The sequence below is a fragment of the Heterocephalus glaber genome, unplaced genomic scaffold (assembly GCF_053883595.1).
Source record: "Heterocephalus glaber isolate CG9 unplaced genomic scaffold, H.glaber_assembly_v1.0 deba00001442, whole genome shotgun sequence".
In the NCBI taxonomy this organism is placed as follows: domain Eukaryota; kingdom Metazoa; phylum Chordata; class Mammalia; order Rodentia; family Bathyergidae; genus Heterocephalus; species Heterocephalus glaber.
In genome coordinates this window covers 48,318,729-48,344,300 of record NW_028258296.1, presented here as the reverse complement: position 1 = coordinate 48,344,300, position 25,572 = coordinate 48,318,729, and the positions used below count along the sequence as shown (strand labels likewise).

The 25,572-nt window shown below is 37.1% G+C and overlaps 1 protein-coding gene across 5 annotated transcripts in view; it reads left to right on the top strand.

The window, feature by feature from the left end:
• Positions 1–25,572, top strand: part of Ptpn22 (protein tyrosine phosphatase non-receptor type 22) — a 73,570-nt gene that overhangs the window by 11,511 nt on the left and 36,487 nt on the right. For 4 of the 5 annotated variants that reach the window (XM_004853760.3, XM_087212707.1, XM_087212706.1 and 1 more), the window contains 12 exons: positions 8,735–8,843; positions 9,060–9,136; positions 9,443–9,538; positions 9,945–9,983; positions 11,633–11,704; positions 11,808–11,867; positions 12,645–12,787; positions 13,147–13,213; positions 14,303–14,380; positions 17,618–17,704; positions 20,740–20,816; positions 20,956–21,773. In XM_004853760.3, coding sequence (XP_004853817.3) covers positions 8,735–8,843; positions 9,060–9,136; positions 9,443–9,538; positions 9,945–9,983; positions 11,633–11,704; positions 11,808–11,867; positions 12,645–12,787; positions 13,147–13,213; positions 14,303–14,380; positions 17,618–17,704; positions 20,740–20,816; positions 20,956–21,773 — 1,723 coding nt within the window. The remainder of the gene's footprint in view (positions 1–8,734; positions 8,844–9,059; positions 9,137–9,442; positions 9,539–9,944; positions 9,984–11,632; positions 11,705–11,807; positions 11,868–12,644; positions 12,788–13,146; positions 13,214–14,302; positions 14,381–17,617; positions 17,705–20,739; positions 20,817–20,955; positions 21,774–25,572) is intronic. The other variant, XM_087212705.1, reaches the window with a different exon arrangement.

The following is a 25,572-nucleotide window of genomic DNA, read 5'->3' as shown; positions in this document are numbered from 1 at the left end:
CATGCAAGGTTAAAAGAAAAACTCAAAGACAGAATTAAAGGGACAGAGAAATGGGGAGCCAGGACAGCCAGTGCTGAGCAACCAGCAAAGACCCAGGTCAGTTCATGCCACTGATTTTTATTGGTAATCACATTGGGGTAAAGGGGAACTACGTGTGAGTACGTGCAGTTGTACAGTCACTATGGATACTAATGCAGGTAAGTCTTGTAAAGGAAAAGACAAAACATTCTCAAATTAGGAACAGAACAGACAAAATACAGGGTTGTAATTAGAACTTTGTCCTTCTAGTTAAGAAGGTTTTAGTCATGGAAATGGAATTTGGGTGCAAGTTACTTGGACCTCAGCTACTATGTTATCTCATATCGGGCCCCATGGCTTCACAGGCCATTTCTCTAGTCTCTGCTATGGCCATTAGTGGGAAGGTCATGCTAACCTGCACGCTACTGTGGTGTTTATGAGGTCCTTCTATGAGTCACATAAGCTTCAGTCAGACTCACTTCTTAAAATGAGCCAATTGAGGGGTTAACTATATCCTGCACTGCTTACAGCCTGCTTTAGGCATAATTATTAGGGCAGAATCCAACAATAGCCATGTCTAGTCTTTTAGCTTTGCTGGTTTATAAATTTATAAATAAATTTGCTGTTTATAAAATTTATAAATTTTATTACTATATCCAGAGTAGATCAGGATCAGGCAACTCTCATAATAACCAAAAGCACAAGAAATTCACCAGAAACCAGAAGGCCTTTCTCAGTTGTTTAAGGGAGACAAATAACTACCAAGCTGAGTAAAGCTTGCATTGAGTAGCCAGTGTATTATCCACTTTGTAAGAAAGAAAGTATGGAAAGCTGACTATAATCAGAAAATGGCTGATAACTTCAGGCTCATAGCCTACACTCTTCCTGAAGAGCACTAGGGACACAGTGACAAGTGCTTACTGTCTTCCTTTCCTTCTTCCAAACTTAATAAGGACTGCTGGGGATTTACCTCAGTGGTTCCACCACCTGCCCCACAAGCACAAGGTCCCGAGTTCAATCCCCGGAACAAAAAAAAAGAAACTCTTCTAGGGCTCAAACTTAATGAGGACTATCCTCTTCCACTGGTGCATTCTTTATTAGCTTGATTACAATTTACAATGGAATAGGCATCCTCTTTGACCATTTACAGCAGCTAATTTTATTCTTATGCCATGTATATTTCAGCCATTTTACTATATGTGAGTTAAAGCTTGATTTCATGCTATATGTTGGACAATTCTTTTTTTTTTGTACCGGGGATCAAACTCGGGACCTTCCTCTTTTGAGGCAGGCGGTGGGACCACTGAGCTAAATCCCCGGCCCTATGCTGGACAGTTTTGCAGCACATGCTTCTGTTAAAAACTCCTTAGATGTATATTTTTCTTTTCTACATTGGAGGCAATTGAAACATCTTCATTTAAAAAGCACATGTAAAAGTATGAACTGCATATCAAAAGTCAAGTATTGAGCAATTTATTATGTTTTCTTTGGATATCTATATATTTGTGCAATGACTGGATGGGATACAGAAATATGAATATGGCTTCATGTACATAGGCTAATTTGGTTATAGTGAATCTTCTTTTTATTTATTTATCGAACTCAGGACCTTGTGCTTGTGAGACAGGTGCTGGAACCACTGAGCTAAATCCCAGGCCCCTTCTTTTTTTAAAAATTTATTTTAGAGTGAAGAAATTGCAAATAGAGGTCCAAATAACAAAAATACCACTTATACAACTTTTTTTTTTTTGGCAGGATCTTGCTATGTAGTTCAGGCTGCCTTAAACTCACTATGTAAAAACAAAAAACAAAAAATAACCCCCCCCAAAAAAAACAAAAACAAACTCACTATGTAGGCCAGGCTGGCCTTGAACTCGTAGTGATCCTCCTGCTTCAGCCTCCTGAGTGCTGGGATTACAGGCATTTGCCACCAGGCCTGGCTCACTCATACAACTTTATCAAATGGATCTGTATTTAAAATGTTGTAATTCTAATACTGGTCAGAACTAAAACATATTCAGATTTATATATTGCTGATATATCTTTCTAGTGGCAAATTTGTATACCATTTCAGATATATATATGATATTCATATGTAATGTTATGTTAATACATGTTAATATGTTACTATATGTTACTATATATTGTTAATATGTATCAAAATATATGAGCAAATTTTTTGACTTCTAAGAATCCATCTGAAGGAAATAATGAAAGATTTAACTCACATATAATACAATGGCAAAACATTATAATATTGTTATAATTATGAAATATTGGAAGCTAGTTAACATCCACCAATATAAAGAAACAGGTTAAATATCTTAGGTTATACTACCAAAACTACAATAGAATACTTGGGCCCTATTAAGAACAATGTAGGCCTGGTCTGGGGATTTAGCTCAGTGGTTTTGCCACCTGCTGCGCAAGCTCAAGGACCCAAGTTCAATCCCCTGTACCAAGAAAAAAAAAAAAAAGAACAATGTAGGCCAGTTGTGATGGCTCTTATCTATAATCTCAGCCACTCAAGAGGCTGAGGCAGGAGGACTGCTGTGGGTTCAAGGCCAGCCTGTGCTACATATGAATTCAAGGGCAGCTTCAACTTAAATAGTGAGACCTTGTCTCAAAAAACCAAAAAATAAAAAGTAAAAACCACAATTGATAAGTGAAAAGAGCAAGTTACAAAGCCTAATACAATGGGATCCCAATTTTATTACACACATATAGAAAAAACATTGGAAGGTAATATTACAAAATATTAAGAACAGTTAACTCTGGATAGTAGGATTATAGGTGTTTTTTTTTCCAGTACTGGGGATCAAACTCATGACCTTGTGCCACTGAACTAAATCCCCAGCCCTATAGATGATTTTTATCATCTTATTTTTATTCCTCTGTATGTAACAACTTTTCTTCAAAGAACGGTGGTACCTGTTCACAAATGCTTTTGTTTACGAACAATTTGGTTTGCAAACAGAAGCATTTGCCAAAATTTTGTTTTTGTTTGCAAACTCTGCATTGGTTAACAAACATGACTGTGGCAATCTTTCCCGCATCTGGCCATCTTTTCCAGTATCAAGGAACAAATTAAGTTCATGAAGCAAGGTACCATTGAGTATGTATTACTTTTTTCTTTTCTTTTCTTTTCTTTTTTTTTTTTTTTTGGTTTGTTTTTGGTTTGTTTTTGGTACCGGGGATCAAACTTGATACCTTGGGCTTGCAAGGCAGGTGCCAGAACCACTGAGCTAAATCCCCAGCCCTCCTGTATTACTTTTTAATTCAGAATTTTCCCTCAGTGTTGTTGAATTCCACTCAAATAGTAAAGAGAAAAACAAAAGTGAATTTTACATTTCTTGGGAGCAAGGTGTTTCTAGAAGGGGTAAATACTGTATTTATTAAACATGAAGAGATATTTATGAAATATGAAGGATTCAGTGAGTCTTAACAGAAAGAAAATACTCAGTTCCAAAGGCCATGTTCAAGTGCTCTAGTTGTTTAAATACACTAGAAGTCAGACTGGCATTGTAGCAACTTCTATAGACTCACCATTGACAGACCAGGGAAGCCTGGAAACATCTCATTTCTATGAGTATTTATAGTAATGACACCAGCCATACAGGGGAGAACACAGTCCCTCCTGCGTGGCAAGTGAATTAAAATGACTCATCTGTGTGAATCAGCTTATCACTTGATCATACTTAGCATTTCTTGGTTTTTATGCACATTAAGGTGCAGGGTTTTTTGGGGTTTTTTTCTGCTATCACCAGAATAAATATATTACATTGGGCTGGGGATCTAGCTCAGTGGTTTCTCCGCCTGCCTTCCAAGAAGAAGGTCCCAAGTTCAATCCCCGGCACCAAAAACAACAACAGCAATAAATATATTACATCATCTCTGAAGCTGATTTCTCCTGACTCCATCTCTAGCCTCTCACTGGAGACCATCTAGTCCCACAGTTTCAGTTATTCACAGGATATTTTTTAACACATCACTTGTCACTTCCTCATATTTTACATATCTAAAGTTGAACCTCTTGTTTTACTCACCATAGTTTGGCTACTGCCTACCATCCACCCACCTGCTCCACCAGAGCACCAGAAAACAAGCTCCAGAAGTTGGCCTGTCTTGTGAGTGGTGATTGTGTGTACACTTGGGGCCAGTTCTGTCTTGTCCTCGCTTCACACTGGTAACACGCCTGTTCTCTAGATGTGGATTTGGAGCCCAGGGTTCCAAACTCCACTCCTTAGCACTCACACTTTCTCTGTTTTGTTGGAGGCTTCGTAGAATACTGGCCTGCAGCTGTAAGTCATTGAGGAACTACTGTGAGGAGCTCTGGGAACAGCACAATGTTGATTCCCCTCTTCCCCTAGCACAGAAGGTCCAAAAATTATGAGCCTTTTTTTTTTTTTTTTTGGTACCGGGGATTGAACTCGGGACCTTGCGCTTGGGAGGCAGGCAGTGGAACCACTGAGCTAAATCCCTGGGCCCACAAGCATCATTTTGCTCCCTCCAAAGTGCAGCTTCTGCTGTATTTTGTATATAATTATGCACCCTTTCAACACAAAGCACAAAGATCTTGATTTCTTTCTTTTCTCCTTCCTTTCTTTCCTTTCCTTCCTTCTTTCTTTTTCTTTTTCTTTCTTTCTTTCTCTCTCTCCCTCCCTCCCCCTCTCTCTCCCTCCCCCCCTCTTTTTCTTTCTTTCTTTCTTTCTTTCTTTCTTTCTTTCTTTCTTCTCTTTCCTTCCTTTCCCCTCTCCTCCCAACCTCCTCTCTCACTTCACTTACTAGTCTATGAGAAAAAATGTGCAAAAGATCTGGTCCTGATTTCTAGAGTCTTAGGGCCAGGCCCCCAGTTCTGTTCCTTGAAAGGAAACCAAATGAATTTACAAGCTTATTAAGCACACATAGAATTTAGCTTCTCACATATTCTACCCCATTTAGGGCCCCTGAGGGATACTGGGCTCTTCATTTTATTCTCTCAGCAACTCTTCTGATACCTCTTGACGGTGCCTCCTCCAGGAAACTCACCTCCCCTACCTCTTGGTCAGCAGAGAAATACTTACACCATTTGGCCTCTTATCTTTTCTTCCAAATCTCTAACGCCCCCACCATGGTCCTACTTTGTTTTTCATACCCTTTTGCTTCCTACTTTTAGAGTACCCTCCGTTCTGGTGCAGCTTCTCAGTTCTTCCACTCTAAAATACTCTTTTGTTATCTGTTGGGGAGTTGGTGCCTGGGGACTCTGTCAAGGAGAAGACAGGAATTAAAGAGGTAGGACTTTGCCAGGGATTTAGCTCAGTGGTGCTGCTCCTGTCTCGAAAGCGCAAGGTCCTGAGTTCGATCCTGAATACCAAAAAAAAAAAAGGACTTCACAGTGATCTAACCCAACTGAGACATCTTGGGGGAGGACAATCACATCTCTCACACTTTCCTTTTTTTTTTGTTTTTTGGTTCCGGGGATTGAATTCAGGACGTTGTGTTTTCGAGGCAGGTGGCGGAACCACTGAGCTACATCCCCGGCCCTCTCACAATTTCTAAGTAAACTGTTCTGTAGATATTTCCTGTGTGATGTTTTGCTGAGTGTCCTCCGTTGTCATCTAGCCAGATGACCTCAGGAGGAGCAATTGAGTAGGAAAAGAAAAAAAGCCATTCTGCTCCACAGGTGAAGGTCAAAGCGAAGGATAAACTAGTATAGATTACGCACATACAAATAACCTTTATCAATGATATTTTTATCAAAATCATATGAGTATGCCTTATAGAAAAGGCTTTATTCATGGCATTTTCCCTAGAAAGCATTCCACAAACAAAGAAAAAACAAAACAAATAAAAACTATAACAAAGGAGAATACACTGGAGTCATTTCTGGAGGTTTCTAGAAAGAACTGTTCTGGGACTTGAGATCTTTTCAGCAGGCCTGGGCAGTGTGAAATGGTTATTCTCAAAGTATCTGAGCTGAGAGAGGTGAAAAATAGGTATAAGTCCAGTCGAAATACTTTATAATCTCCTGTGTGTCTATGCTATGTCCTTAGTTAATTCAGTTCCTAAACTAGTTCACTATATCCATATAAAAATATGTTGTACAAACATCAGTTCAGCATTTCTCTCATTCTAAATTCAATTATGAAAATTCACAAGAATTCAAACCAGGGTAAGAAACTAGAATTTAAGAATTGACTGAGTACTTGCTTTGCATAGGTTCCCCGTGTCTGACCAAACTCTAAAACAGAAAAAAAATGGTCATTAGAACAATACACACACAGATAAGCAAGGACTGGCTGTCCATTCCATTTGGGATCCTTAATTGGAAAAAGCTTACATTCTTATACACTGGTTTGTTAAAATAATGGAATGATCTACTTATTATTGTATTTATAAAATATCATTTTTTGGGACTCTGGATAGTTGGTAATTGTGTTTTGAACTCTCAGCTCAAAACATGTTATGATCTCAACTTTTTCTTCTCCTTGCAGTCTCAGATACTTACCAAGTTATCCTGAGCCAGTTTTGAAAGCTAATGATGGATTTGAATTGTTTTCTGAATCAAATTTTTATTCTCTATTTTCTCTTTTCTCTGTTTCTCTCTTCTCAGTGTCATCATATTTTAAATTTAGGGCCCTTTCCACACCCATTTGTTAAAACCACTTAGTAAGTCTATTTAGGTAAACTGCTACATATAAACACATCATAATTATGTGAAAACACTAGATGAAATATAAGCAACTAAGTAGCAACAATAACAATCCCCTTTAATTTTTTTCTTGTTGCTAGTCACATGAGAAAAGTTCTTTATTTTCATACTTCTCTTTATTAATTCACCCTGTGTGGGGGAACAATAGACCATAATGATGGTTGAGAATTCCATAAGCAGTTCAAAGGATATATTTATGAGGAAAAAGGAATGGCTTAATTTTTAAAAAGTCATATTTCACATAACTGTCAGTGACATCAATTTGTGCTTTCTTGAAAGAACCTAGAAGTCATCTTTACAAGCTTCTTAATTGGAGACAGTGAGAAATATGGGAAAGTTACCTTAGGATCCAATTAAGGAGAGCCTTACCTGGTTAAGGATCTTTTTCCCCCTAGAGACAAAATGGATTCACTAAAGTTTCTTTGAGCCCAGGAGAGATGAGAAAAGGGTAAATTAAGTTAATCTGGCATAATTATGCCCAATGAATTTGAATGGAGAAAGAAATGTGTGAAGATGAGTTAAGGAACAACTGTGGTAGTTCAAGGATGCCAAGGGAAGGGCCTGAACTCAGGTATTTGTAAGTACGGCCAGGAAGGAAGCCTGACCCAAGTCATTGCATGGGAAGAGTAAGTCAAGCTTGTTAACTTTTCTTTCTTTGTTTTTTTCTGGTACTGGGGATCAAACTCAGTACCTCACGCTTGGGAGGCAGGTGCTGTGCCACTGAGCTAAATCCCCGGCCCTGAACTTGCTAACTGAAGTTGAGGTGGGAACTGTTTAAAGGAGGGACCCAAAGTGACTCTCAGTTTCTATAGTATGATTGTTTGGGATGAAAATAGTGCCATTCATATTTGCAAGGAGCCAGCGTTGATTTTAGTTTTAAATGTGCTGAGTCCGAGGCTGTAATAAGACATTAATGTAGAGCTGTCTAGGATATGGTTGAGAATTTGAGGCTGAAATAGTGAAAACTTTGATAGAGAAATTTGAAACTTTTCCAGTACAGGTTGGAAATATAATTCTATTTTAATTTATTAAATCAACAAATACTGGCATGCCATAAGAATATATAGCTCTGAGGAAATGTATATATAGTGGGAGAAGAACAGAGAATTGGGGAATTTAACATTGGAACTTTGAGTACTTCTCAATTAGGAAGTCAAAAAAGGACAGAGAACCAATAAGAAAGAGTGAGAAGTGAGAAAGGTAAGTTATAGAAAGAGGAGAACCAAGATAGTGTAGACTAATAAGAAACAAGAAAGGAAGAAATTTCAGAAGGAAGTTAACACCCTTCTTCTTTGCAAACTGACTAGGCTTCACAAAATTCAGACCTGGTAGAAATAGTTTCTTTGAATGATAAACAAGATAAGATTGATTTCTAACAAGCAGTCAAAGAACTATCATTTCCTCTGACCTGAAGTTTTAATCTATAGTATTGGAAATGTGAATAATTTTAAGGAGTTACTTCATATCTTGATGATTCATATTCTCTCTCTAACAGAATATGATGCTATTTAGAATATTATTTGGTATATAGTGGGCTTGAACTTTGAATCACATTAACAAATGACTGCTTAGGAAACAAAATATTTCAGTTTATTAGATATAGAGATTTTATTCATGTAAATTCCATGTCTGCTTAGAAAAAAAAATGATCTAGAGGAATAAGACTAATGGAACTTAATAACTTCTTTGTTGATCATCAAACTAAATAGTAGCTATAAGCGAAGTAAATCTAATTTTCAGTATGTTCCCATTGGGTAAAATATATAGCTTACTTCCAGAAAACATCAATTTCACCTTTAAGTTTTAGCTATCTGTGGCTCAGCTGCAATGAAGTATGATCTTCTCACTTCTCCAAATGTCACTGAATTCTGCTCTCCTTATCTCCTGTCCTTAATGAAATCAGCTCCAGAGGATACTAAAGTAGTTTAAATGGAATTTTGGTAAATGGAGAAGGAAAACTCTGAGATAGCTTCTTACTTCCTTTTTTTTTAAGGCACATTAATTTTTCTTGGAATTTTATTACAGAAGCTGAAAAAGCAATCCACCAAGTTCAAGGCAGACAAAACCTATCCTACAGCTGTGGCTCAGAAGCCCAAGAATATAAAGAAAAACAGATATAAGGACATTTTGCCCTGTAAGTTCCATTTCTCCCTATAAATGTGTACCCCCTCTCAATTTCAAGCATTTCTGTCTTTCTACCCATTGCTTGTGTTCATAATCTTAGAACATGGCATTTATGTATGACTATAAAAGAGTAAAACACTTATTACACCCACTATTCACAGTGTTAGGCTCTGACAGCTCCCTCTATGAGCCTCCTTAATTACATGGTCTTTCTTTTTTATTATAGATGATCATAGCCGGGTAGAGCTGTCCCTGATAACTTCTGATGAGGATTCCAGCTACATCAATGCCAACTTCATTAAGGTACACCAAGGGGAAAGAAAAGTATTCCTATTTCTCTAGAAACTTTAGAAAAGGGAATGGGGCCGGGCATGGCCACACATGTTTGTAATCCCAGCACTCAGGAGGCTGAGGCAGGAGGATCACTGTGAGTTCCAGGGCATCCTGGAGTACATAGTGAGTTTAAAGACAGCCTGAACTACATAGCAAGACCCTATCTCAAGAAACAAACAAACAAACAAAACAAAACAAAGGGAATGGGGAGAAGATTAGGTGAGAAGAAGAGGGTATTTTCTGCAGTCACCTGATGTAATGTCTGTTCCTCTGCAGGGAGTGTATGCGCCCAAGGCATATATTGCCACACAAGGCCCTTTACCTACAACTCTCCTGGACTTCTGGAGGATGATTTGGGAACACAGTGTTCTGGTAAATGCAGAGTTGCATCTGTTACTTCTTTCTCTAGTTCTGAGGAGAAAGGGGGTAGAATGTCAGGAGGTGATGAGGTTTCCCCATCTACCAAATCCAGTGTTGTTTTTTAAAAATTGATCATTGGAAGGTCAGGGTTCAATCATTTTTTTAAATTAAAATCATAATGTCATTTTTGTTCAAGGAAATGAAAGTTCACACCTTGACAGGCTCTTTGGGTAACATGACTTTACTGATTTGAGTAGAGAAAAGGGAAGTGGGGACAGAAAGGAGGAAGAATATAAGTTATCAAGATTTTTGGTTAAAAAGCAAAACCAAGCAATATACTTTCTGACCATGGTACCCATGTATTATCTCTTTGTAGCTTTAAAGATGTTTTAAGTTTCTATATATTTGATTCCCCCAGATCATTGTTATGGCATGTATGGAGTTTGAAATGGGAAAGGTGAGTCATTTTCTAGTGCCGGCTGATCTAAAGGTAAAGATGAAAATGGGAAAAATTGATAGCAGAACTTTCCTTAAGTGTGCTTAGGTTAAAAAAAACCCGTGCTATCTTCCTACTTTTCAGTTTGGGAATGCCACATGACAGGCTTTTTTCACCCCTAAGAGCCTGTTTTCCCAGGAGATCCCATGTTTTAAAGTAAATACAGGCTAGGTGTGGGGGTGCACACTGGTAATCCCAGCACTCAGTAGGCTGAGGCAGGATCTCTATAAATTCGAGGCCAGCCTCAGCTAAATAGTGAGTTCAAGGCCAGCCTGAATTACAGAGCAAGACCCTGTCTCAAAAAACCAAAAAACAAAAAGTGAAAATAATAAATAAATAAAATAAAGTAAAAACAAAGTATGCTTTTAAAAGTAACAATTCCCTTTCTTAATTCCATTAACCAGATATCTTTAGCTGCTACTCAGAGCTTCTAATCTTGGGGTGTCCAAAATGGCATCCATGTAGCTAATTAAGCACTTAAAATATGGCTAGTGTGATAGAGGGAGTCAATCACTTTATTTTAATTGATTTAAACTTAAAAACATATTTAATTCAGTTATTGGAAAATTTTCAGTTTGTTTGGAACCACTCGGGCATGTGAAACTTTTTCAAACGTAACTTGTATTTAAATCTACGTGAAAAGAAAATATTTTCAATGAAAATTTAGTATACTAATTGAAAGGACCTATCAATACAGACAGGATTTTGAAGATTAACTTTAAAAATAGGTTAAATATCTACTAGTGATTGTATATTGATTACATGTTGAGATTTTTAGACATATGGGCTAAGATATATTATTAAAATTAATTTTATCTTTTTTCATTTTTGATTGTGGCTATTAGAAAATTTAAAATTACATATGTGGCTGAAATATTTTTATTCTATATCACTGTTCTGAACTATCATCGCCATTCCGAGACTGCAATTTTGATCAAAACCAAGGAAAGCTGGTGTTTCATTTGGCTTGTACAGCTGCTTTAGTATATGTATACCTTCTTTTAGTTCTTTTTTGTTCTTGTTTTCTAATTTTGGTGGTGGTGGTGGGGGGTACCGGGGATCAAACTTGGGACCTTGAGCTTGCGAGGCAGGCGGTGGAACCACTGACCTAAATCCCCGGCCCTTGTTTTCTGTTTTTGTTTTTGAAACAGGGTCTCCCCATGTAGTTCAGTGTGGCCTTGAGCTTGAGGAATCCTCCTTCTTCAGCCTCCTGAGTGCTGGGATTACAGGCATGTCCCACCACACCCAGCTCTCTTTTAATTATTTTTTCTCTTTTAATTCTTTTGGAATACTAAAACATAGATTAAGACCCTATTGCTAATATTTTCGGACATCAAAAAGCCTGTAATGCTTATATTCTTTGATGTTTACTTTCCGTCCTTTGGACAGTCCCAGATTAGGGTGTTGGGGCTGAAGCCCAGGGGGGTTGGAAGTGCCAACCTATTCTTAGAAGAGGCGAGACTTTTTGAAGGGAAATCACTATATTCTGCTTTGTCCCTTTGGGTTTTTGTTTTGGTACCGGGGATCGAACTTGGGACCTTGCGCTTGCGAGGCAGGTGGTGGCACCACTGAACTAAACCTCTGGCCCTATATTCTGCTTTGTACAACAGAAAAAGTGTGAGCGCTACTGGGCTGAGCCAGGACAGATGCAGCTGCAGTTTGGTCCTTTCTCCATATCCTGTGTAAGTGAGATGTCTACTCCCATTAGGGCGGAGCAAAGCCTCCAGGATCTACTTTGTAGAGATCATCTTTTTGAAATTGCTAATATCTTAATCTTCTTCACAGGAAGCTGAAAAAAGGAAATCCGATTATATAATCAGGACTCTAAAAGCCAAGTTCCATAGTGTAAGTATAGAACAGGAATGATACACTCAAAACCCTCCTGAGATCAGGCAGGTAGAGAGATGCATATGACTCAGTTCTGGGCAAAAGTGTGGGAGAAGAGTGAGGAGTACGTCCTGAATACCTCTTCATATGAAAAGAGATCTCTGGTGTAATCTCTGCCTCCCAATCTGGGCAACACCATGGCATACATATAAAATGACAATATTCGTAGGGTGAAAAGAGGCTGAGCTGTGGATAGAGACTGGAAAGCAACTTGAGAGCTCAGGCTGCCCTAAACCCCATCGTTCCTAAAGACACAGGGATTTAGTATAGCAGCATCCCTGTGACCCATTTAAAACACAGTATTTGGGAAGATCTGGTTTGAACTATTTTCATATCTACCTCCTCTTGTGAAGAGGGTGGTTTGGGTTAGCCTCAAATCACTTTCTCATAAGGCACCTGGTCACCTGAGATCTATATAGAAGAAAAAAGAATAAATGTCCAAAAAAGGATATAGAATGGAACCCAATAAGTCTGCTGCTGCTGCTGCTGATTTTGTATTAGGGATTGAACTCAGGGCCTTTGCATTGAGCTATATCCTCAGCCGTTTTTATTTTTTATTTTGAGACAAGGTCTCACTAAGTTGCCTAGGCTGGGTTCAAACTTGTGATCACCCTGCCTCAGCTTCCCAGAGTGCTGGGACAGAGGCATGTACCACCAGGGCAGGCTCACACTAATTTTTAGTAGAATGAGTTAGAGTCCTGATTTCAAACTCTCCTCTCATTCTATTTTTCATAGGAAACTCGAACTATCTACCAGTTTCATTATAAGAATTGGCCAGACCATGATGTGCCTTCATCTATAGACCCTATTCTTGAGCTCATCTGGGACGTGCGTTGTTACCAGGAGGATGACAGTGTTCCCATATGCATTCACTGCAGGTAAGATGTCATGTATGAACCTTCTGCTTAGAACAAACCAAAGGTCTGGCCACACTCTGTAGTTGAAAGGGAAAGGTCAATAGCAGAACCAAACTATAATAAGTTCAACCTGAGCATTAAATTCATGTTTTCCTGATGTTACTTGTAAACAGTGTAGCTTTAGTGCCATTGCTGTGAGATGCTGCTGTGGACCTGTTCTAAGGTTCATTGTGGCATGACAAACATGCTCTGGAAAATGGTAGACTTTGAAAAGCTTTGTAGGTTCCAGGTTGCTTCCTCAAATCTGGTGTGAAATTTTCCAGCTACTGTCAATGATCTACTCTCTCTAAGTGTATATCTACTGTATTCTTTCATTTCAGTGCTGGCTGTGGAAGGACTGGGGTGATTTGTGCTATTGATTATACATGGATGTTGCTAAAAGATGGGGTGAGTTTCTCTCAGCAGGTTCTTCCTATTTGTTTACTCCATTGCTTTCAGACTGAAGAATAGTTTTGTTTTTTCCAAACATCTTCAAGATTCATCTTTTCTAGAAAATTTATTTGCAGACCTACTCTATCAGATAATTAAAATTGGTTCCTAGGTGAGTGGTTCTTACAGTGTGGTCCCAGAAGCTGGGGGTGTAGCTCAGTGGTAGAACACTTACCTACCTTGTGTGAGGTCCTGAGTTCAATCCCCAGCACTGCAAAGTGTGCCAGACAAGTAACATCAGCATTACCTAGGACTTGTTAGAAATACAAATTCTTGAACCGTACATCATGACTGATCCAGAAATTCTGTAGGTGCAGCCCAACGAGCTCTCCAGGTGATTCTGATGTATGCTAAAATTTGAGAGTCACGGTCCTAAATTACATATTTATTCTTCCTGTATCCAAACTGCTTTAGCAGATGGACTCAACTTCAATCGCATGTTGTATTCTTATCTATCTACCTATCTATCCATATCTCTATCTCTATCTCTGTATCTATATTATATTGTGATACTAGGGATTAATCCCAGGGCAATCATCTTTTTATTTTTTACTTTGAGACAGGGTCTTGCTCAGTTGCCCAGGCTAGGCTCAAATATGATCCTCCTGACTTAGTCTCCCAGAATGCTGGGATTGCAGGTGTGCACCACTACATCTGGCTTATAAATAATTTTCAATGTCTTTTAGGAAAATAGGAAGTTTAAAATATGGGCTTTGGGCTTATCTGTCAATTTCTTTTGTTTCACAAAACTTTCCTCCTTGTTGATCTACTGAGTCTTGCCTCTTATATCTTTAGTTTCAGATATTTGATGACCACCCTGTGAAATAATTCTAAAGACTTTCTTCAGCTTTTTCTAGGAAAAACACCAGTCTCTAAATCATGATACAAGTGATGAGAAACCACATTTGTTTTTACAATGCATTCTTCTTTTGTTGATATTCCACGTTAGGAGAGCAGATGTCACAGAAGTACAAGATTATGAGAAAATGACATGATTTATTAACAAAGGATAAAAAGGAATAAGATTTTTTCCCTTTTATTTGACAGATAATTCCTGAGAACTTCAGTGTTTTTAGTTTGATCCAGGAAATGCGAACACAGAGGCCTTCATTAGTTCAAACTCCGGTAAGGACTATGGTGAACAGGTCTGAACATATCTTTCAGTGACTTTGTTTTTTTTTTTTTTGGCACTGGGGATCAAACTCGGGTCCTTGTGCTTGCGAGGCAGGCAGTGGAACCACTGAGCTAAATCCCTGGTTCCTGAACATATCTTTGAGTCTTGCTCCATTTGTATAGTTACAAAAAAACAGCTGACTACTCAAATATAACAGCAATTTACTACTACATGTTTTAAAGCCCAACCCATTTCTCTAATTCCGAATATCCCAGTAGTTTTTGTGTATCCGTTGTCCTTGAGTTTGGGTCAAACTCTTTTCATTCCTTATATTTTATTCTCTGTTTAAAAAATGTTAAGAAATCAATATAGTATTTCTTATTTATAAAGGATGTTGAAAAAAATTCAAGAAACTTTGACTTATTAGAAAGAAATAATGTTAAGGGTCACATTAATGTGAAATTTTGTAATAATAAAGTCATCATTAAAGCCATAGAAAATCAGGAATTTATAATTTTTTTAAATTTTGGAGTATTTTTTATTCATGGTTTTTTTTAAAGTTATGAGATGGTTTAGCTGACTTGGATCTCACATGACACCTTTTTCCATCATCACTGCTTTCCTCTCCATCCGTGTAGTAATCATCCTCACCTTCTTTTGCAATTTTGGGAATTCTATTTGGAACAGGCAAGTGTATTTTATGCCTTGTTGTAGCATCATACAATTCTTTTGATCTTGAATTAGTCAATGATAAAGAACTTCTGGTTTCTATATCATTCTCTACAGGATGTTCGTCTAGAAGATTTTTCATGTTTCTTTCATTTCCTTTGTCAGTAAGATAATTTTCCTTTGTTTGTATTCCAAATGTCAAGTTCGTATTTTCTGTATCCTTAACTATTCTCTCTTTAGGGTCATCACTTTGCTTGTCAAAAACTAGGTTATTTTCACGTTTCTTTGCTTCTTCAAAGTCACTATCAAAAAAAGAATGGTCTACTTCACCGTCTGATATATTTCCAAATGGATCCATAATGATAAAAATGTGTCTGGGAGCTGGGGCGTTCGCGGGCCCAGTCGCTTGCACGGACGCGCAGGCGTGCTCCCAGGAATTTATAATTTTTATTTTAGGAGGTAGTAACAGAATCTGGCAAAAGTACTGTATATGCTCCTTTTAGGAAGCAATGATAATTAAATTTAAAAGCAATCACATTTCTATCATCCAGAGAAAGCCACTGTTACCATTTTTCTATAGTTTTTCCTGTTCTTTAGAAAACCATAATTACAACCATATTAATTATATATAATCACGATTTTCAAACCCATTCCAGATTGCCCACATTCATTCTATCAGGAATGGCCTTCCTTTCTCTTCCTGGCCCAAATCTCTCATTGTCCACAGCATTAATTTTACCCATATTTCTACATCAATATTTGTGCCCATATTTCTATGTGGTCTCCATCTTTAAGATGGAATTTAGCATTTACTAATTAAGTCATCAAAAATGTTTATTGATGTTTATGATCTATAAGGAGATTTTGCCTAGTTTCTTTAGAGCTATTTTTAAACAATGTAATGAACAGAACAGATCAGAACCTAGCATTTCCAGCGCTTATAAATGAACTTGTAAGTAGGTTTACAGATAAAACAATTGGTAGTGGCAGTTCAGTTATTTTAATTTAGAAGCTGTGAGTTAAAGGGAAAAAATGAAGAGCTATTACTATATAAACCTATCTGTTTGGCCCACACAGGTTTTCCACTAATAGTTTGTGGAAAAAAGTAATTTTTTAATGTGCTGACTGTAGGTGTTTTCTATATTCAGCCTGTGAGGGGGAAAGTTTATGTGAAGTGAAAGCATTAGTTGGTTTAGTACTATCAGACTTGAAAGAAGAATAATGATCCATGTAAATGCATAAAGACTCCAGGAAGTATGCAACCTAGTTAGATAAATTATAACACTAAACTAATAAAACCATACCACATTCAGAAAAATTCCATTTCAGACTTACTTTTTAAGTATGAAAGATGGCTTAAAAGGCCATCACATATTAAAATAATCAATGGGTGGCTGAACAAATATCTTAAGAGTTGTAGCTGCTTTATCTGACATTATTCTAACCATGAAATGGCACTGTAACCAGATGAGTGCTTCCTGATTCCTCTTTCAAAAAAAAAAATTAAAGCGTGTATCATGGTTGTGTTGGATAATACAGACTCTACGTGGCTTTCCTGCTAAAATCACTGTTAAAAGAAGTTGTTCTTTATTTGTACGGGATTGTGGAAAGTGTCAGAGAAAATACTTGAGCAGGTACAGAGGCAAAAACAGGGTAGTAAAAACCCATAACCTTACAATAGTAGGTCTCATTTCTCTACAGTAAATCTCTGTATAATCACAAATTTACAAATCTTATTCAGTGGTTTACTTTTCTATGGTCTCTTTACTAGGACAAAGTTTCAGCAACTTGATCTAAGTGCATGCACTAAACTAAAAGTTAGAAGATTCAGTGTCTATGCCAAGTCTCAGAAATTGCTTCTGAATGACCTTGGAAAAACTTCTTATAAATAGGCATAATAGCCTACCTATTTCATATAGTTAAAATATATATGTATATATATATATACATATATATACTATTATGCAGCTTTTTTTAGGAAAGATGGTGTTAAAAATACATTTAGGGTGAAATAAACTTTAAAAAATGTGAACAAAGAAAATAAAATTAGAGAGAATGATGGAGGAAGGAAAGATAAATAAGAAAGTAGGGTTAGAACATAAAAGAAACATGTCATGAAATATTTGTACATTAGCTAGAATTATGCCGGGGATTTAGCTCAGTGGTGCCACTGCCTGCCTCACAAGCACAAAGCAAGGTCCCAAGTTCAATCCCCAGTACCAAAACAAAACAAACACAAAACATTAGCTAAAGTTATATGAAATATTTAATGATTTCTAGCAGCTTAAAAGTGCTTTGAGGGCTGGGGATTTAGCTCAGTGATGCCGCCCCCTGCCTCGCAAGTGCATGGTCCTGAGTTCAATCCCTGGTACAAAAAAAAAAACGCCAAAAACAAAAACAAAAAAAGTTCTTTGAAATCTGGAATGGGCTATATAAACAAAAAGTTTAATAACTATGTTGATAGTCTTTTCAGGCCTGCTCTATTAGTATTTGATAGGATTCATAATCTCAAATCTTGTTCAGTAGTTCACCAAGTTTTTTGGTTTTCTTCATTTGTTCTGCTTTGTGATTTTCTTCAGGAACAATATGAACTGGTCTACAGTGCTGTATTAGAACTTTTTAAGAGACATATGGATGTTATTGGAGATAAACAGTCTGGAAGAAAGGTAAAGTTTAAACTAGATATTACATCATTTTTTTCATACTTGGTTTTGCTCAAAGGATCTCAAAGTAGTTGTAGGACATCTATTTTCACAACTAAATGTAGTGTCAGATGAGCATAAGACTGCACTAAAAATTAATTTGAGGTAATTTAACTTAGAAAAGTAATCTTTTGGTTAATGTATACAATTTTAAGCTAATTTTGGAAAGTTTATTCAGGGCAATCATATGTTCTGATCCCATGTTTTAGACAATTGTTTGCAAGTTAGAAGCAAGAATAACAAATATAAAGTAAAGTCATAGTTGAGTGGGTTTTTTTTAAGGTTACACTACCCTTATGTTGATTACTAATGTCTGATCAAAATCTTTAAGTTAAAAACATTATTAAATAAAAATTATATATATTTCTGGTGTACTTGATGTTTTAATGTATATACATTGTACAATGACTAATTCAAGCTGAAAAACATATTTATTACTTCACTTTATTTATTTGTTTGTTTGTTTGCTTGGTTTTGGGTTTTTATTTTTGAGGCAAGGTCTTGCTATGTAGTTCAGGCTGGTCTTGAACTCATTATGTAGCCGAGGTTGGCCTCAAACTCCTGGTGATCCTCCTGCCTCAGCCTCCCAAGTGTTGGGATTACAGGTGTGTGCCATCATGCCCGATTTATTGTTGGGAGGTTTTTGGTTACTGATTCAATCTCCTTACTAGTTAGGTCTTGTTAGAATTTCTATTTTTCCTTAGTCAGTTTTGGTAGATTCAGTGTTTCTAGGAATTTGTCCATTTCGTCTAAGTTATCTAATTTGTTGGCGAACAATTGTTCATAGTAGTCTCTCATAATTCTTTTTACATTTGTAAAAATTGGTAGTAATAGCCATATTTTCATCTCTGACCTTAGTAATTTGAGTCTGGGCTTTTTCTTAGTCAATCTAGCCAAAGATTTGCCAATTTTGTTGATCTTTTCAAAGAACAAACTTTTAGATTTATTGAGTTTCTGTAGTCTCTATTTCATTTATTTCTTCTCTAATCTTTCCTGCCTTCTGCTAGCTTTGGGTTTGATTTGATCTCCTTTTTCTACTTTCTTACAGTGGAAAGTTAAGCTATTGATTTTAGAACTTATATGCACTTGTAACTGTAAAATTTCTTCTTAGCAGTGTTTTCACTATTTCTCATGATTTGATTTTTTTTTTTTTAAGATAGGATCTTGCTATGTAGTTCAGGCTGGCACTGAACTCACTATGTAGCCCTGGCTGGCCTCAAACTTGTGGTGACCCTCTTGCCTCAGCCCCCAAGTGCTGGCATTACAGGTGTGCGCTACAATGCCCAGGATCGCTGTTTCTCATAAATTCTGTTTTGTTTTCATTTGTCTCGAGTATTTTCTAGTTTCCCTTGTGATTTCTTCTTTGACTCATTGCTTAAGAGCGTGTTGTGTAATTTCCACACACTTGTGAATTTTCAAGTTCTCCTTATGTTATTGATTTCTAGTTTTATCCCACTGTGATTGGGGAAGATACTTTATATATCTTTCAAAATTAATTATGAGTTGTTTTGTGGTCTAACATATAGCATACCATCTTGAAAAATGTTGCGTGTGTACTTGAGAAGTGTATTCTGCTGTTGTTGGGTATAGTGTTCTATGTGTGTCTGTTAAATCTATTTGGTTTATGGTATTTTTCCTTCCTCTGTTTCCTTATTGAACTTCAGTCTGGCTTTTCTATCTATTATTGGATATCAGTATGGAAGAATCTGTATCAGTTTGGTAGGGTTGCTGTAACAAACACTACAAACTGGGGGCATTCACGACAGTGGAAATTCATCTCCTAACAGTTTTGGAGGCCCGAAGTCTGAAGTCTAGGAATTGACAGAGCCTATAGAATTGACATGTTCTCTAAAGCTCTAGAGGAAGAAACTTTCTTGCTTCTTCTTTGTTTCTGTGTTTGTTGGCAAATCTTGACATTCACTGGCTTCTAGAGACATTTCTCCAGTCTCTACCTCCCTTGTCACATGGTATTCTCCTGTGTGTCCCTATGTTTCTATTTTCTCTTTTCATAAGGACACGTCATTATATTAGGGCCCATTCTGCTCTGGTATGACCTCATTTAAACTAATTACATCTGCAAAGTCCCAAATTCCAAGTGAGACCACATTCACAGATATCAGGGTTTAGATTTCAACATAACTTTGGGGGTGACCCAATCCCATAACAGGTCATATCTTAAAATTATAATGATGGATTTTTACATTTAATATTTCTGAAATCAAGATATAGTTAGCAAACAATGGTATTATAAGACTCCATGAACCACACTAACAAGTTTCATAATATGATAATTGCCATAAAGAAAAGAAAGATGGGCCGGGGATTTAGCTCAGTGGTTCTGCTCCCTGCCTCGCAAGCGCAAGGACCTGAGTTTGATCCCCGGTACCAAAAACAAAAAACAAACATAAAGAAAAGAAACATTGAGAGCAGCAGGGTTAGCATAGGGATATTAGGTTGAGTGCTCAGGGAAAATGTCCTTATGCAGATAACATTGAAGCAGAGATCTAATCAGCCAGCCATACAAAATCTGGAGCAAGAGTGTATCAATCAATGTGAATAGTAAGTGTGGAAATAAGTTCGGCATGCTAAAAGGATGCCAAGAAAAGAGGAAAACAAGATGAGAAAAGTACAAGGTCTAATAAGCACCTATTAAGTCTAAGGGTTAAGATACTAAAATTTCTGAAGGTACAGTATTGTTGAAACTGAAGTTACTCACCCCACCCTGAACATTTTAAATCTCCTGCATTTGAAAAAATGAAGCTATAAGCAAATTCTTTTTAGATTAAATGACACTACTAATCCTTTATTCTGATCCTTTAGATCTCAGTATATGAATAAGTTCTCGCTAGGTTCAGTATTTCAGAAGCGTTTCTAAATCTTTCATGAATTATATTAGATCCTTATTTTTTTTAAAAATTTCTTCTTGGCCTTCTGAATGTTAAAATATTTCCTTGCTATTGCTCCACTCCAAACTAATCTCTGACTAACTTCTCTTGAAGATTCAAGCAAAGTACTCAATTCCTGAGCAAAATCCTACTCCACAAGCAGATTTTTGTTCTCCTAATTTACCAAAAGGGTAAGTGTCACGTTACGTGTTTAAATGTTGGCTAATTGTGTCTGGAAGATGAGTGAAATGTTTACACTTTACTGTGATACTGGGAAGAGGCCTTTTTGAGGTATGGTGTCATTTCTACTTTTTTATTTATTTGTTTCAGCTCCATAAAAGAAGCAAAAATGATGAACCAACAGAGCAAACAAAAGTTGAAGGCGGAAAACGCAGAAACTTCTTCCTTTAACTTTAGGACTTCTAAAATAAGTGCAAAAGTTTTGCACCCTGCTAAATCAAGCCCATCTTTTGACTTTTTGGAGCTAAATTACAGTTGTAACAAAAATGTTGACATAACCAAGAAATGGCAGACAAAGACATTATCAACAGTTGGAGAACCTCTTCAGAAGCACAAAAGTTTGGACTTCAGTTCCATTCTGTTGGGGGCATGTCCTAATTCTCAATCTATAAATGCAGCAGGCACATGTTTTAATTCAAGGGGGCCAATAACACGAACCAAATCAACTCCCTTTGGATTGATACAGCAGAGACAAACCGAGGCGTTGGACATCAAGGAAAATTTTTCATGTTTGGAATCTCAACCACATGATTCTTATCTTGTGGAGTTCCAGGCTAAGAAAGTCATGCATGCTTCTTCAGAAGAACTGAATTATTCACTGCCTTCTGACTCTAACCACCAAACGTGTGATGACTTTGATGTAAAGCAGCATGGCTCCAGTGCTTTGAGTGTGTATTCTTGCATGTCTTTAGTAGAAGATCCTTATTTTTTATCATTGCTTCCAAGTAGTGCTGATTCTAAGATGTCTCTTGATTTACCTGAGAAGCAAGATGGAACTGTTTTTCCTCACTCTTCGTTGCCAGCATCCTCTACAACCCTCTTTTCTTATTACAACTCAAATGATTCTCTAGCATTAAATCCTCTGACCAGTTTTTCCTCACGACTGAACCAAGAGACAGCTGTAGTGGGTAAGTTATTTTTTTAAGTTTGTATGGCATTTTAGATTTCACTTTGTTTCAATAGAATATTTGATGTCTTCTTAACCTACCCCTACTCCTCTCTGCTTAATTGTCTTTCTTTTCCCTTCACCTCCTCAAAGAAATAAATTCCTGGAGTTTTTTCTTGTTGTTCTTTTTTTTGGTATTGGGGATCAAACTCGGGTCTTTGCACTTTTGAGACAGGCAGTGTAACCACTGAGCTAAATCCCTGGCTCACCTGGAGTATTTTAATGATGTGATATGTTGAAAACAGCATCAAACATGTAACAGTCCCTGAAACAGGCAGTAGTAGAGGCAGTTAGACCTGATAAAAGATCCACGCCAATGGGAGGGCTTCTAACAAGGCAAAACTCACTACTAGAAATATTTACCAGGGCTGGGGATTTAGCTCAGTGGTTCCGCCACCTGCCTCACAAGTACAAAGACCCGAGTTCAATCCCTGATACCAAAAAAAAAAAAAAGAAATCTTTACCAGAGACGCAGATAGCTTGGTTGCAAAAAATTTTACCTTACCCTTTAAGAAGCAACTTCCAAAGAAAAGCAGAAAAAAATCTGATCAACAGAACCACATCTTCACCCAAAATTTTTGTAGTATAATTGAGTGGCTATAATGAGTTGAACATCTTGTTAAAGATTAAATTCTTTTCCTTTGGGTGATGGAAGAGGAGAACTTAGTTTCCTGCCCCTTTTTTTTAGTAGAGGAGAATATCTGTTGGGTATTTTGTTTGGAACTTTATCTTATAATACACCTTTACTTTCATACTTGATATCTGTTATAATTCTGGATTTTTAAATGTTATGTGTATTGTTTTAACTACATTGTCTAAGACTAGAAATGAATAACTATTCAGAGATTATTATACTTATTTTTTGTTTGTTTTGTGGTGCTGGTGATTGAACCCAGGGCCTTGTGTTTTCTAAATAAGCACCCTACCACTGAGCTACATCCCCAGACCAGATCATAATAATTTATGTAAAAGAAGATGAGGGAAGGCAAAGAGCAAGTTCAACTCTCTTAGATTATTTATAAAGATCATTCTACATAGGTAGGAAGTGAATAAAGCTTTTTTTGTGTGTGGTACCGGGGATCAAACTTGGGACCTTGCGCTTGCGAGGCAGGCAGCAGAACCACTGAGCTAATTCCCCAGCCCATGAAGAAAGCTTCTGCTCAATAATATTACTGAATGTTTAGGTTGTGTGTGTGTGTGTGTGTGTGTGTGTGTGTGTTACTGGGGATTATACCCAAGGTGAGCTTTCTAGCCCTGAACTACATCCCCAACCCATGAATAAAACTTTTTTTTTTTTTTTTTTTTGGTACTGGGGATCGAACTTGGGTCCTTGTGCTTATGCAGCGGGCAGCGAAACCACTGAGCTAAATCCCCGGCTAAAACTTCTTTAAAAATTTGTAAATCATTTGTAGCTTTGCTGAAAAAAATTTTCTCTGGATTTAGAAAGTTTCTTATTTGATTAAATTATTATTTTTTTTTTTTGGTACCAGGGATCAAACTCAGGACCTTGTGCTTGTGAGGCAGGCGCAGTGCCACTGAGCTAAATCTCCAGCCTGATTAAATTATTTCATATACTTTGTTATAAACTTTGTTTTGCACTTTTAAATACTTCATTTATAGACTGGTTTTACAATTTAAGGATATTTTCTTTTTCTAGGTCACCATAATACCTTAGAGATCTCAAAATATTAGCATAATTTTTTTTTAATTCTTTTTTTTTTGTATTAAATTCTTTTATTGGTACACTGTAGGTATACAACACAATTACATTTCTCATTGGGAATTGTACCTTTATATAATGCATCTTGGTTCTTATTTTTTCCCCATTCCTAGCCTTCTCTTCACGCCTTCCACCCTTCCCTATTTACAAAGACTTTATTTCCATTTTTTCTATTTCTCATCATTTTTTCCTTTCCCTTCTTTCCTTTCCCCTGCCCCTCCCACTACCCCTACCCCTTTGGACCTTTTCTTCCTATTTTACATTATTGATTATTCATTCTAATAATTGGTACATTTTAGGTATACAATATAATGACATTCATCATTGGAAATTTGCACCTTTACATAGTCTCTCTTGGTTCTTATTTTTCACCCTTGCCCAGCCCTCCCTTCAACCCCTCCAGTCCTCCCTTTTTACAAAGATTTTGTTCCTATTTTTCCATTTTCTCATATTAATCCCATTCCCTTCTATCCTTTCCCCTAGCCCTCCCACTTCCTTCCCCTTTGCCCCTTTTCTTCCTATTTCACATTACCTATTATACATTTAGTCCTTATTTATACTTTCAGTTTCTCACACCAGAGAAACTATTTGGTATTTACACATGTGTGTCCTATTTATTTCACTTAAGAGTATTGCCTCAATGTGCATCCACTTAGCTATAAATGTCTCTAATTTCTTGTTTTTTATGGCTGAGTAGTACTCTATTTTATTAAAAAACCACATTTTCTTTATCCAGTCTCCAGTTGATGGGCAATTGGGCTGTTTCCAAGTTTTAGCTATTACAAACTGCGCTGCTGTGAACATGGGTGCACATATATCACTGTGGTATGATTCTTTTAATTCTTTGGGGAAGATCCTCAGCAGTGGAATAGCGGGGTCAAATGGGACTTCCAGTCCTAGTTCTTTGAGGTATCTCCATACTGATTTCCACAGTGGTTGCACTAGTCTACACTCCTACCAGCAGTGGAGCAGGGTTCCTCTTTCCCCACAGCCCGGCCAGCATTTGTTATTGATTTCATGATAGCAGCCATTCTTTCTGGAGTGAGGTGGAATCTCAGGGTTGTTTTCATTTGCATCTCTCGAATGACCAGTAATGTTGAACATTTTTTCATGTATTTATTTGCTATTTCTACTTCTTTGTCTGAGAAATGTCTGTTCATTTCAGATGCCCATTTTTGGATTGGGTCTTTAAATTTGGGAGGTCTGATCTTTTTAAGTTCTTTATAGATTCTAGATAGTAGATCTTTGTCTGAGGAAGAGCAGGTGAAGATTTTTTTCCCACATAGTGGGTTGTCTCTTCACACTGCTGGTGGTTTCTCTTGCTGTGCAGAAGCTTTTTAATAAGAAGAGATCCCACTTGTTGATTGTTTGTGCTAGTTTACAGGCAACTGAGGTTTTGTTCATAAAATCTTTTCCTACACCAATGTCTTCAAGAGTTCTACCTAACCTCTGTTCCAACTGGTTCAGAGTTTCTATTTTAATATTTAGATCTTTAATCCATTTTGATTTTAGTTTAGTGCATGGTGAGAGATATAGGTCTACTTTTAATCTTTGGCAAGTTGAAGCCCAATTTTTCCAGCACCATTTATTAAAGAGGCTATCTTTCCTCCAGTGAGGGTGTTTGGCTCCTTTGTCGAAGATGAGATGGCTGAGTGTGTCTGGCATTGTTTCTGCATCTTCTAATCTGTTCCACTGGTCCTCAAGTCTGTTTCTTTGCCAGTACCATGCTGTTTTTATCACAGTAGCTTTGTAGTAGAGTTCAGGTTGGGGATTGTGATACCCCCTGCCATGTCTCTGTTACCTAGAATTGCTTTTGCTATTCTGGGTCTCTTCTTGTTCCAAATGAATTTTTGGATTGTTTTCTCGAGGTCTATGAAGTATGCTGCTGGGATCTCAATTGGAATTGCATTAAATCTATATAGCAGTTTTGGAAGTATGGCCATTTTCACTATATTAATCCTTCCTACCCAGGAGCAGGGGATGTCTGTCCATTTTCTGATATCATCTTCAATCTCTCTGTTCAGAGTGCCATAGTTTTCAG